The following is a 13515-nucleotide window of genomic DNA, read 5'->3' as shown; positions in this document are numbered from 1 at the left end:
CAGAAGGAGATGCCGGGCTGTGCGAGCAAGTGGATTAAGGCGAGTAAAAAAAAAAAAAAAAAAATATATATATATATATATATATATATATATATATTTTTTTTTTTTTTTTTTAACCCCTCCAGCCCTATTGTACTATGCATTCTGTATCCAGAATGCTATTATTTTCCCTTATAAGCATGTTATAAGGGAAAATAATAATGATCGGGTCTCCATCCCGATCGTCTCCTAGCAACCATGCGTGAAAATCGCACCGCATCCGCACTTGCTTGCGGATGCTTGCGATTTTCACGCAACCCTATTCACTTCTATGGGGCCTGCGTTACGTGAAAAACACGGAATATAGAGCATGCTGCGATTTTCACGCAACGCACAAGTGATGCGTGAAAATCCCCCCTCACGTGAACAGCCCCATAGAAATGAATGGGTCGGTATTCAGTGCGGGTGCAATGCGTTCAACTCGCGCATCGCATCCGCGCGGAATACTCGCCCGCGTGAAAGGGGCCTTAGGATGCTAAAACTGGGGCCTGTAGAGTCTTTTTTATTTATTAATTTATTTATTTTCCAATGGTGTGCTCCTGGGAAGATGGCCAGCTGTCTTGAAGGTTTTCCACTTGTGAATCCTCTTTCTCACTGTAGAATGACAGACTTCAAATTGTTTGGAAATGACCTTGCCAGATTGATGGGCTGCACAAGTTGCTCCTCTCAGGGGTGCTGCCACATTCTGCAGCTGTGCGGTGTTTTTGGTGCAGCAAAAAAAAGCTAAAAAAAACACACACCTACTTTTTGGTGTATTTTCTTCATGCAAAGGGTAAAGACACAGCAAAACTGAATTATATTAATGACATAGTTACATTAAAGGGGTATTCCGGTTGTTTGACCCTATCCACAGGTTAGGGGATAACTATTAGATCGATGGGGGTCCTACTGCTGGGACCTTCACTGATCACAAGACCAGGGACCTCGTACCCCTTGAAGCCCCCTGAAATTCATGGAGTGGTCGGTCGCACGTGTGCATGGCCGCTCGATTTTATTTCTATTCCGAAGTTCCAGAGATGGCTGAGTACAGCACTCGCCTTTCTCTGGGATTCCCATAGGAATGGAGCAACCGGCCGCTTCGTTAAATTTAGGGGGTCTGCAAGGGGTACATGGCCTCCATTCTTGTGATTGGTGAGGGTCCCAGCGCTAGGACCCCCATCATTCAAATGGTTATCCCCTATCCTGTGGATAGAGGATAACTTCAAACAACCGGAATACCCCTTTAAGATTATTTAAACATTTCTTGAACGCCCATTGACTATAAACGTCCTGGTGGTAAGGACTTATCTCTATAAAATATCACAAGATCTACCGCATCAGATGAACGCTATAAAAATAAATAAATACCAAAACTGCTTTTATTTGTCACCTCGCCTCCCCAAAAACATATTATGCGATCAAATAGTCTCATGTAACCCATAATGATACTGATAAAATAATACAATATGTCCTGCAAAAGGCAAGCCCTTACTTTGGCAGAAAAATAAAAATGTTATGGATGTTAGTATATGACAATGCAAAATATAACATATTTTGTTAAATAATGACATGGTGTAATTTATCATTGTTTTTGTTGATCTGCTGTTGTATTTACCTAATATTAACCCTTTGAATACATGGTGTTTTTACATTTTTGCGTGTTTTTTTTTTTTTTTTTTTTTTTTTTTTTTTTTTTTTTACTCCCAGCCTTCCTGGAGAAATTTTTTAATTTTTTGGACATATTCTGATCCCCATAACCTTTTTATTTACAGAGTTGCGTTAGGACTCATTTTTTGCAGACCCATTCATTCCTATGGGGCAGCATGCTCGGACACAAAATTGCAGATCCGCACTTCCGTTCCGCAAAAAAAAATAGAACATGTCCTATTCTTGTCCGCAATTACGGATAAGAACAGGCATATTCTATTAGTGCCGGCAGTGTGCGGTCCGCAAAATGGCGAACGCACATTGCCGCTTTCTGTGTTTTGTGGATCCGCAAAACACGTTGCGGACGTGTGAATGGAGCCTGATCGTTATTCAGTCATTTTGATACACCATCCGCCGTATGGGAAACATATTTTTTTTTATACTTTAATAGTACAAGTGTTTTGAGATGCAGTGATGCCTATGATGTTTAGTTTTTTGTTTATTTTAATTCTAGGGAAATAGGGATGGTATACATTTTTTAATATTTTTAAAAAGATACTTTTTAAAATTGAAGTCTATGAGAAATTCAATATGTTACTATGTCCAGGTGGCACACGGCAGCCATGGATCTCGCTCTGCTCCAAATGTCATCAAGGGGTTAAGACCTTTTAAGAAACAGTTTTTATGTATTTATTATTATCTCCTGATACTTAAAACCAAAGAATTTGAAGATTGTGTACTTTTTCTCATGACTGTAGATCACTGCCGGATGAAAAAACATCTAGTATTTTATTTTACCGATTAGCAAAAAAAAAGTAATTGTCTATGACTCTTTACTGAAGGAAGTTGGTGGTTTCTATTTTGTAGAGTAGCGATGGGTCAGGATCTCAGGAAATGGGTGACCAGACGTGCATTATCCTCATGTTCATACTATCAGGTTGGCGTTTATTTATGGAGCGTGGTCAGGAATGTTCTGCAATGTGTGACACTGTCCTGGCATTGGCCCGCCTCGGGTAACCCTTTCTCCTCAGGGATTTGACCTATCTTCAGATTTTTCTTTCACCTGGTGAGTATGATTACTTGGTCATGTTTTGCTCGTGGCAGGTTGTCCTTTTATTTAATTGATTGTTTTTCATCAGTTAATGTAAAAGAGAAAATAAATGGAGATTCCACCATTTTTAGATAGTTTGTGGGAAATATATACACAAGGGTATGGTCTAAAATGGGCACATTGTATCAGAGTTGGGCCTCTTTCACACGACCGTATGTATTTTGCTGTCTGCAAAAAACTGATCCGCAAAAAATACGGCTGACATCTGTGTGCATTCCGTATTTTGCGGAAAGGAACAGCTGTCCCTTCATAGAACAGTACTATCCTTGTCCATAATGTGGACAATAATAGGACATGTTCTATTTTTTTTATTTTTTTTATTTTTTTGCGGAATGAAAATACGGACATTCGGAATGCACACAGAGTAACTTCAGTTTTTTTTGTGGACCCATTGAAGTTAATGGTTCCGCATAGGGTCCGCAAAAAAAAACCAGAATGGACACGGAAAGATGCAACATTTGTTCTTCCTAAAAACTCATCCTGCTTTTATAACCCATAAAACATGAATGTACCATGAAGCTGTGCACTAAAGCAGTACACTATGAAGTCTGTAGAGGGATTAACGAACAGTTCCTTCAGCTCTGGGGGCAGTTATTTCTCTTAATTTTATTGGACTCCTTTATCATTGCTTCTATAGTCCATATTCAGACTCCCTGCTCTCTATGAAGCCTCCGGGGGGGACTGAAGGGGTTAAACAGACTGCCAGAGGCAGAGGATGGACATACAATGTCAGAGCAGTAGATACTGGAATCACAGAGAGGAAAAGACTCCCTGTCACACTTACAACTGTGACACATCTGCATCCTGCCTGTAGGCTGGTGATGTGAGGGCACCACAAACCTAGGGCTGGGTGAGCACTGATTTTATTCTTTAAATGCTATATCTAAAGCTTTGCCCCATTGTGTGATGTAGTTAGGAAATGTGACCATGTTGGACATCGCTGAGCCTTATTCATGGTGTGATATTGTTGAGTAGATTTCTGTGTATAATAGTAGTGTAGTCATGTAGTCTTAATACTATTTATGCTACCAGGTTTATCTACATTTTTTGTAGTCATGTAGTCTTAATACTATATATGCTACCAGGTTTATCTACATTTTTTGTAGTCATGTAGTCTTAATACTTATATATGCTACCAGGTTTATCTACATTTTTTGTAGTCATGTAGTCTTAATACTATATATGCTACCAGGTTTATCTACATTTTTTTGTTCCTTTTGTGTAGATTTGTATAATTCCTCCCTCTGGTTTATATAGAAAGTTTACTTCCTGGAACATTGAACTGATAAAAGCCTCCTGATCTGAGTTATGCCATGCTTGACATCAGTGTAGCTGACTAGTGTAAATTACTTTGTCATATACTTGTGGTTGACTTCCATCCGATCAAGGTAAAACTTTGTATTCCGTAGATGTGTGAATGGGGTGTCTGACATCATCCTCTTTAGTGATGATCTGCTGCTATGATGTGAGGAGTGGTGGATGTGTGTTCCTTCAGGATACCCCAATGAAGGTTTCTGAAGAGGAAAATGTGATGTGTGGTGGCAAGTATTAGGAGCCTGATTAATTTCAGGTAAATGTGGTTTATATTTCCACATGGAGGTTTTTGGACGAGGATTTGAGGCAGATATTTCTGCAGTTTTTCACCCAATGCTTAAAGGAATCAAAATTATAAAGGAGGAACATCTACTTTTCCTTACTCCTGGATCCACTTCTGGCTTTGGCTGTAAAATCTGCCTCAAAACATCCTCCAAAAAACGGTTTGAACTTGCCCCATGTACCACTGAGCAAGCTGTTACTGGTGTCTTAATATCGGATTGGTTTGTGAAATGCATCTTCTGGTTTAGCATTCTGCAAATCTGAACCAGTAAAGAAGCCTGGTGAGGGGAGGTGCCCTTCATGGTGTGCCTAGATAAGAGCTGATCTCCAGGAGTATAATGCTGGGGACATCTGTAATATACAGAAAGCCTCACACTGATGTATTTGTGGTCCCAGCTCCCTTATCAGATACCAATACTGGTCCTCATCATTATGACCATTTCCTAGAAGTCTATAACTTAAAATCCCAATAAAATACATTGAAGTTTGTGGGTGTAATGTGATTTTATTTTTTGGAAAAGTTCAAGGAGTATGAATACTTTTTCGGGGCACTATATGTGACTGTAACTGGGTGTCCTGTAAGAGAGAGAGTCCGTTTATTGTAATGTTAAGCTTTCAGTAGTTCCAAATGGGATTTTCAGTGGTATGACACTAAGTCTTAGTAATTCTATGATGAACAGATCTACAACTTTTTATTGACTGTGCATTTACCATTTTCAAGAACGGTTTGCTGTCAGTGAATGAAGGCAGTTTCTTGCTGTAAACGGCATCTTCATTTAAAGACGACAAGCCAATATTTAGAAGATATTGAAAGAATACTATATTATATAATCGTAGAACATTTCACAAAATGCCTTTTTATTCATCTAATCTTCTGTACAAATAAAAAAGGTTGTTGTCCTAGGTGTATATTAGGAGGCCTCACTACATGTAAAGCATGCAAACATCCATAAATCTATATGTTCTGCGCATCATATGAATTGAATGATCACCTCCTCTACAATACAGTTGGTATGGGGTTATTTTAGGTTTGCTAAAATGATAAAATGACTTACTACTTTTAATGGAGAAATGTAGTTACCTCCTGACAACTCAGGAGTGATTTATGTTTGTAATATATTCTCAAACTGCTTAGAATCTCTCTGATATAGTCATCAGCTACTATTGACTCTGACACCATGAGTAAAGGGATTTTTGTGTGTGTAATGTGTGTCACAGGATTTATTTTTTTAATGAGTTTTCCTTTTCTCTTACAGCAGTTACACACCCATCATGGCAAGAGACTTAAGAGTTTCCATGGACCAGGACCTAGCAGTTGACATAATTCCCAGGGAGCCTAAAAAGTTACCTAAACAGGCTCGAGAAGACCCAGCCATCAATGAGGACTGGTCCCATCTGCCTTATGAGCACAAAAAACCACGGCAGAGGTACATGGAGAAAGATGGCAAATGCAATGTTCATCATGGCAATGTCAAAGAGACCTACCGATACTTCAGTGACCTCTTCACCACATTAGTAGACCTCAAGTGGCATTTTAGCCTATTCATCTTTACCCTTGCATACACAGTCACGTGGCTGTTTTTTGGGCTTCTTTGGTGGTTTATTGCTTACGTCAGGGGAGATCTTGAACACGTAGATGACAAAAGTTGGGTCCCTTGTGTGGAAAATCTTAATGGTTTTGTGTCTGCATTTCTTTTTTCAATTGAAACTGAAACCACCATTGGCTATGGATACCGGGTGATAACTGAGAAGTGTCCTGAAGGAATTGTCCTACTGTTAATTCAAGCCATTCTAGGCTCCATTGTGAATGCCTTGATGGTTGGTTGCATGTTTGTAAAAATAAGCCAACCTAAGAAACGAGCTGAGACCCTCATGTTTTCAAATAACGCAGTTATTTCCCTCAGGGATGGGAAATTGTGTCTTATGTTCAGAGTTGGAGATCTGCGAAGTTCCCATATTGTGGAAGCCTCAATCAGAGCCAAACTCATTAAATCCAAGCAGACAAAGGAAGGAGAATTCATCCCTCTCGATCAAACGGACATCAATGTTGGTTTTGACACTGGAGATGACCGTCTCTTCCTTGTGTCTCCTCTGATCATTTCACATGAAATCAATGAGAAGAGCCCATTTTGGGAAATGTCTCGCTCCCAGCTGGATACTGAAGTCTTAGAAGTAATTGTCATTTTAGAAGGCATGGTGGAAGCTACAGGTAAGCAGTACTTACAAAAAAAAAAAACTTGATTAATACAACTTTATGGATGATTATAATCTTGATAAAAAAATTCTGGCTAACTTTTTTATTTTTCTGTTGTGGGGGTGCACTGTATATAGGGGGTATCCTGCCTGTATATAGAGGGGGTATCCACTGTCTGTTTTAAAATTGGTCTTTATTACAGATATGGAAAGCTTTTTTCCTCATCATCCACCATGACGGCTACCATAGAGAGATGACCTTTGTCCTCTATAGGGGCAGGAACACAGAGTTTAAAAGGCCACCACCCACTCTCACCATCAGTGTTTTCCTGTCCCTATGGAGCACCTACACAGAGCACCTCCGGTCAGGGGTGGATTAAGTGCATGATAGGCCCGGGGCTGTCTACCCAACTTGGGCCCCTCCCTCCATTTTAGTTTAAATTATTATTTTTTTTGTATGAAGAGGCTGCGGTGCTTCATGAGCACCACAGTCTCTTCCTAGGCCATATGACATCTTCAGACAAAAAAAAATTCCCCAAATTGGTCTCTAAACGGCAAAATTTGGTCGCCAAATTTAAAATACATATAATTATAATAAAAAAGACATGGAGGAGAATACAGCACCACATACCTGTTACATCCAGTGACATCTCCTGTCATGTAGACCTTCTTTCCTCTTCTCCTCCATTTGACCCAGACCACCATGGCAAATTCTTTCAGCCGCATCTCGTCTCTACAGAGTTTGTAACACAGACACGTTAGATTTCTCAATTTTTCCATCAACCTCCTCATCCTGGTGTCCCCACAGTGTCATCCTGCTGCCACCCCCAATACTGTGCCCGTTGTGCCCCAGGTACTATACTGCTGAAAAAATAGTGACCCCAGTAGACATAATTGGAGTCATTTATCAAACTGGCGTAAAGTAGAACTGGATTTCCAAAAGAGCTGTCAAATATGAAAGGTGGAATCTGATTGGCTGCTATGAGCAACTAGGCCAGTTCTACTTTACACCAGTTTGATAAATTACCCCAAATGTTCCTATATAGTGTCCACAGCATCTATAATGTTCCCTAGAGTGCCCCGAGTAATAATACCACCCTCTATTGTGCTACAGGCAATAATCCCTGTATAGTGTCCCCAAAAATAATAGAATTTCCCCTACAGTGCCTCCCAAATAGCAACACTCCCATATAGTAATTTCCACCACACTGCCCCACATAGTAATCCCGCATAGTAATTTGCCCCACAGTAATTTCCCCAAACTGCTCCCATATAGTAGTTTGCCCCCACACAGTAATTTCCCCTACATAGTAATTTGCTCCACACTGTCCCCACATAGCAATTTCCCCCACACTGTCCCCATATAGCAATTTCCCCCACACTGCCCCATATAGCAATTTCCCCCACACTGTCCCCATATAGCAATTTCCCCCACACTGCCCCATATAGCAATTTCCCCCACACTGCCCCATATAGCAATTTCCCCCACACTGCCCCATATAGCAATTTCCCCCACACTGTCCCCATATAGCAATTTCCCCCACACTGTCCCCATATAGCAATTTCCCCCACACTGCCCCATATAGCAATTTCCCCCACACTGCCCCATATAGCAATTTCCCCCACACTGCCCCATATAGCAATTTCCCCCACACTGCCCCATATAGCAATTTCCCCCACACTGCCCCATATAGCAATTTCCCCCACACTGCCCCATATAGCAATTTCCCCCACACTGCCCCATATAGCAATTTCCCCCACACTGCCCCATATAGCAATTTCCCCCACACTGCCCCATATAGCAATTTCCCCCACACTGCCCCATATAGCAATTTCCCCCACACTGCCCCATATAGCAATTTCCCCCACACTGCCCCATATAGCAATTTCCCCCACACTGCCCCATATAGCAATTTCCCCCACACTGCCCCATATAGCAATTTCCCCCACACTGCCCCATATAGCAATTTCCCCCACACTGCCCCATATAGCAATTTCCCCCACACTGCCCCATATAGCAATTTCCCCCACACTGCCCCATATAGCAATTTCCCCCACACTGCCCCCATACAATAGTTTCCCCCACATAGTAGTTCCTCCCATAATAATTTGGCCCCACACAGCCCCCACATTCCCCCCCCCCCCCGATGTACTAGATGTCTCTTCACTAATATGTCCTCCTGTGTGTCACTCCCCACATGTCCCCCCAAAGTAGGCACATGAAATAAAAAAGAAAAAAAAAATTAAAAGCCAAATACTCACCTATGTCCAGGGCCAGGCGCTTGCTCACAGAGAAAGGCGGAATGAGGCGGGCGTGCACACGTCACAGTGCTGCGTCCTGGCACAGGCGAGCGATGACGTCATCACGCCCGCCTGCGTCGGGATTTGACCACCTACTAGGCCTGAAGCCTATGGTGGTGATCGGTGACGGGACAGGGAGCTATGCGCTCCCATCCCCCGCCGCAGTATGTGGGCGTTCGGGTCGGTGTTGGGCCCCCCAGCAGTGCTGGGCCCGGGGCTGCCGACCCGAACGTCCCTATTGTAATCCGCCACTGCCTCCGGTGGGAGGTATAGCTTTAAGAAAACAATTGTTAGGTACCTGTATTGTGCGGTATCGTTTCCTATCTCCCGCTGCCCTTCTGCGGTATATTCCAATGCTGGGCAGAGGTGTAGCACTTGAGGGAACTCGTCCCTGTTATCGGGGGCCTGTTTTCCCTCCATATACCAGGGTCTCCCTTCTCTCCAGTGCGGAAGCAGACCGCCATGAGCACGGCACGCCGGCATCCCTACCTGCCGCAGGTCCGACACTATGGTATTTCCGGGTGGGGGTGGAGCTAGGCTACAGTGGAGAGCGCATGCGCGTGCATACCAATGACATCAGACACCGCTCGGCATGTAAAGAGCGGCACATTTGAATAATCCTTGCCTCCACTGTGAAGTCCTGTCAGCTCCAGGAGATGCCTGCTCCAGATACCCCGGCAAGCCTCATGGAATCGGACCCCCCCTTGGCCACTCCAACAGGCAGTTACCCTGTGGGGGATAAGAAACAAATAGTTTCTTTCTGTGTGCCTTATACTTGCCTAATGCGTGGTCGCTCCTCTCTTATAGGGGGCAAAAGCTAAGATCAAGGCCAGAAACGCAAGATGTGCTACTTGTGCTAAAAGGCTATAGGAAGGCTATACTAAAACTCTGTCAGCCTTGTATTAATAATCTGGTAAAAGAGAAACAGCCGTCTATCCTCATGGAGGTTAAGTCCATGATACAGAGCAAAATTAAGTCCTCCTTGGCCTCGCATAAATCTGTTTCCTTACTTCCGCCCAAAAACCCCAGAATATCTATTCCATCCTCCTCTGAAGATGAAAACTTGTCTGAGGGCAAAATTGTGGAGGACGCAAGAAAATTTTATATTTCTTCTGAAGACATTGACTACCTTTTGTGGCCAAAAGCCCAAATCGGTTCAAGATGAAATGTTTAGTGTTGAGCGTGAATATTCGAATATCGTTTTTTTGTTTTTGTTTGCGAATATCAGCACTTCGCTAATTCGCGAATATTTCGAATATAGTGCTATAAATTCGATATTTCAAATATTTATTTTTTTTATTTTTTCCCCCCCCTTCCCTAAAGTAGTTCTTACCTGTCCTTAGGATTCCTGGCTGCTCCAGTCAGTGCCAGTTGCTGCTTCTGCCGACTTCCGTGCTCATGGGGCGTCCCCATTACCATGGGAACGTCTCCATACTAGAATGTACTGTCTGATTTGAGAATTGCGTTGAAATCGCAATTCGATTAATTCAAGTAATAATAATCGAATTGTGATTTCAACTTGGACCTTGTTTACTATCGTTGGCTTGGTAGAATTGGCGAATATGACGAATGTATTAGTCATATTCCTCAAAACGAAGATAACAAAGTATTCTCCATCTTCGTTTTAGCTACCTATTCGTCAACTTAGCTGTCTCTATAGTCAACTTTCCTATTTGATTGCTAGAATTAGGGAAGTTGATGAATAGGTAGCTAAAACGAAGATGGAGAATACTTTGTTATCTTCGTTTTGAGGAATATGACGAATACATTCTTCATATTCGTCATCTTCCCTAATTCTAGATATCAAACCAATGGGAAAGTAGCCTTAAGTTACAATCGCAATACACGATTATTTAAATCGCATAATAATCGCGATAACTAGAAAAATGACGAATATTCGATTTCGACGAATATGAAACGAATATTCTAGCGAATATGAAACGAATTTTGTTGTAATCGAATATGGCACCTCCCGCTCATCACTAGAAATGTTTGGGGGACGAATGGAGTGATCCTGAAGAGACTGTGGGTCTTTAGGGAATTTAGACAAAGATTGTTGTTTGACCCAGCCGAAACAAAAATCTTTGAGACACTAAAAATCGACGTTCAGGTTGCAAAGGTGGTAAAAAAAATACTTCCCTCCAATTTGAGTACTCTTCACAATTATCTGACCCAATGGAGAGGAAAGCCGATTCTCTGCTACGTAAATGCTGGGAGACCTCTATGTTTGGTATTAAGACCAACATAGCAGCGACCAAGGGCGTAGCTAAAGACTCATGGGCCCGGGTGCAAGAGTTCAGCTTGGGCCCTTCTTCCCTCAGTGCTTTATGGCCAGGGGGCAGGGAAGCACATAGCCTTCATGCTGCCTGAGGCAAAAATTAAAACTGCACCCCCCCTTAGCCAAATTCTTGACCTAACCCCCTCCCTCCAGCCAGAGATGTAACTTTACCTACATGCACTTTCTATAATACTGGTGTTTTCTTATGCAGTACAAGGGTCTTTGGGGCCCCTCAGGCTCCTGGGCCCAGTAGCGACTGTGACCTCTGCACCCCCTACAGCTACGCCCCTGGCAGCGACATCAGTTGCCAGAACTATGTATATCTGGCTTAATGAGCTTGAGAACCATTTAAAAAACAAGACTCCCAGGGAAGAAATCCTAGGTTCCATCCCCCTTCTTAGGTCCGCCACGGCCTTTTTAGCTGACGCCTCTGCGGAATCTGTCAGATTCGCCGCGAAGGACGCAGCTCTTTCAAACGCTGCAAGAAGGGCGTTATGGGTTAAGTCCTGGGGGGGGGGGGTGTAACAGAGCATCAAAAGCCAAACTGTGCTCCATTGCCTTCTCTGGAGAGTATCTGTTTGGGCCTGTTCTCGACACAATCTTAGAAAAGGCAGTGAATACAAAACAAGGATTCCAGAAGAGAAAAAGAAAAAACCTTTTTGTCCCTACTCTAACCAGTCAAAATCCTATAGAGCTAAAGGGAAGATGGGACGATGGAGTTATCCAAAAGGAGGCAAAGGCAGGGGTTTCCTCCTTAATCCCCAGAACAAACAGTCCGATAAGCAATGACGCCAGCGTCGGGGGAAGATTGAGGAATTTTCTATCGCCATGGGAGAAGGTGACCAAAAATCCTTGGGCCCTTAATATAATCCAAAGCGGATACGGCATAGAATTTTCCTCAAAACCCCCAAAAAGATTTCAGGTGACATCCCACAGCCCAAGCGTGTTAAAAAAGATCTGGCAGGGAATCTTAGACTTAAAAATTTCAGGCGTCATAACAGAGGTCCCTAAGCCAGAAAGGGGGAGGGGGTTTTACTCAAGACTATTCCTGGTCCAAAAACCCAACTGATCCTCTCGTACCATCATAAATCTCAAACAATTAAACAAGCACATAACCTATCAAAAATTCAAGATGGAGTCGATCGCGTCCATAATTCCCCTAATCAAAAAAGGGGCTTACGTGACTTCTATCGACCTCAAGGACGCATACTATCATGTCCCTATACATCAAAAATCGCAAGCCTACCTCAGGTTCGCGATAAAAGACCAGAAAGGCATAATAAATCATTTTCAATTCACAGCGTTGCCCTTCGGCATTTCTTCTGCCCCAAGGGTTTTTACGAAAATTATAATAGAAATGATAGTATACTTCAGACTAAACAGTCTAAAAATGTTTCCTTATTTAGATGACTTCCTCATTGTAGGAGAGTTGATAACATCCAGACTGACCGACTATGTCATACAAGAGATGTCAAAACTGGACTGGCTAATAAACACGAAAAAATCTTGTTTAATACCAGACACAAAAATAAAATTTCTGGGGGATTCACTAGACTTAGTTTCCCAGTCGTCATCCCTCTCACTAGAAAAGCTAGAGGCTTTCAGGGTAAGGATACAAAAATTCCATGCTCAGAAAAATTGCTTGATAAGAGAAGCAATGAGCATACTGGGGTCGATGACCTCATGCATTACGACCATAGCTTGGGCCCAAGCACACTCCAGAACAACACAAACCTGGATACTCCGGAATTGGGACGGAGAGCAATCCTCCTTAGTCGGAAAACGTTCAATTCCTCACCATGTAAAACTAGATCTAAATTGGTGGAAGGAAAGAAAGAACCTATTCAATTGTGTAACCTGGGATACAGTCCCAGAGATCCAAATCATAACGGACGCAAGCGGCCAGGGATGGGGTGCGAAAGTGGACTCCTCAAACTGGCAAGGCAAATGGTCAGACGATGTAAAAATCAGATTGCCAAAATACAAGGAATTGAGAGCCGTGTGGGAAACCATAAAAGTATCTTACAACTTATTACTCAAAAAACACCTAAAAGTATTTTCAGACAATACAACAACGGTAGCCTATCTAAAACACCAGGGGGGCACAAAATCTCCAGGTCTAAAGAAGCTTGCAGAACAAATCTTCCGGTGGGCAGAAGAAAATGTTCTTTCCATTACAGCTGTCCATTTTAAAGGCTCTGGAAAAAATAGAAGCCGACTACCTCAGCAGGAAGACTCTAGACCAGGGATCAGCAACCTTCGGCACTCCAGCTGTTCAGAAACTATAACTCCCAGAATGCTCCAGTCACTTCTAGCTCCCATAGAAGAACAGTTCAGCATGTTTGCATGCTGGGAGTTGTAGTTTCACAGC

General features: G+C 42.5%; 1 protein-coding gene across 3 annotated transcripts in view; it reads left to right on the top strand.

The window, feature by feature from the left end:
- The window catches only part of KCNJ5 (potassium inwardly rectifying channel subfamily J member 5), a 66966-nt gene that overhangs the window by 24474 nt on the left and 28977 nt on the right, over positions 1-13515 (top strand). Inside the window, exons 1-2 of one of the 3 annotated variants that reach the window (XM_044281757.1) lie at positions 3498-3626; positions 5629-6581. In XM_044281757.1, coding sequence (XP_044137692.1) covers positions 5645-6581 — 937 coding nt within the window. In that variant the 5' untranslated portion in view covers positions 3498-3626; positions 5629-5644. Of the gene's footprint in view, positions 1-3497; positions 3627-5628; positions 6582-13515 lie in introns of those variants that run through there. The other 2 variants (XM_044281758.1, XM_044281756.1) reach the window with 2 other exon arrangements.

The sequence above is a fragment of the Bufo gargarizans genome, chromosome 2, assembly GCF_014858855.1.
Source record: "Bufo gargarizans isolate SCDJY-AF-19 chromosome 2, ASM1485885v1, whole genome shotgun sequence".
In the NCBI taxonomy this organism is placed as follows: Eukaryota; Metazoa; Chordata; class Amphibia; order Anura; family Bufonidae; genus Bufo; species Bufo gargarizans.
Note: the sequence above shows the minus strand (reverse complement) of the source record. Positions and strands in the feature narration are given on the sequence as shown.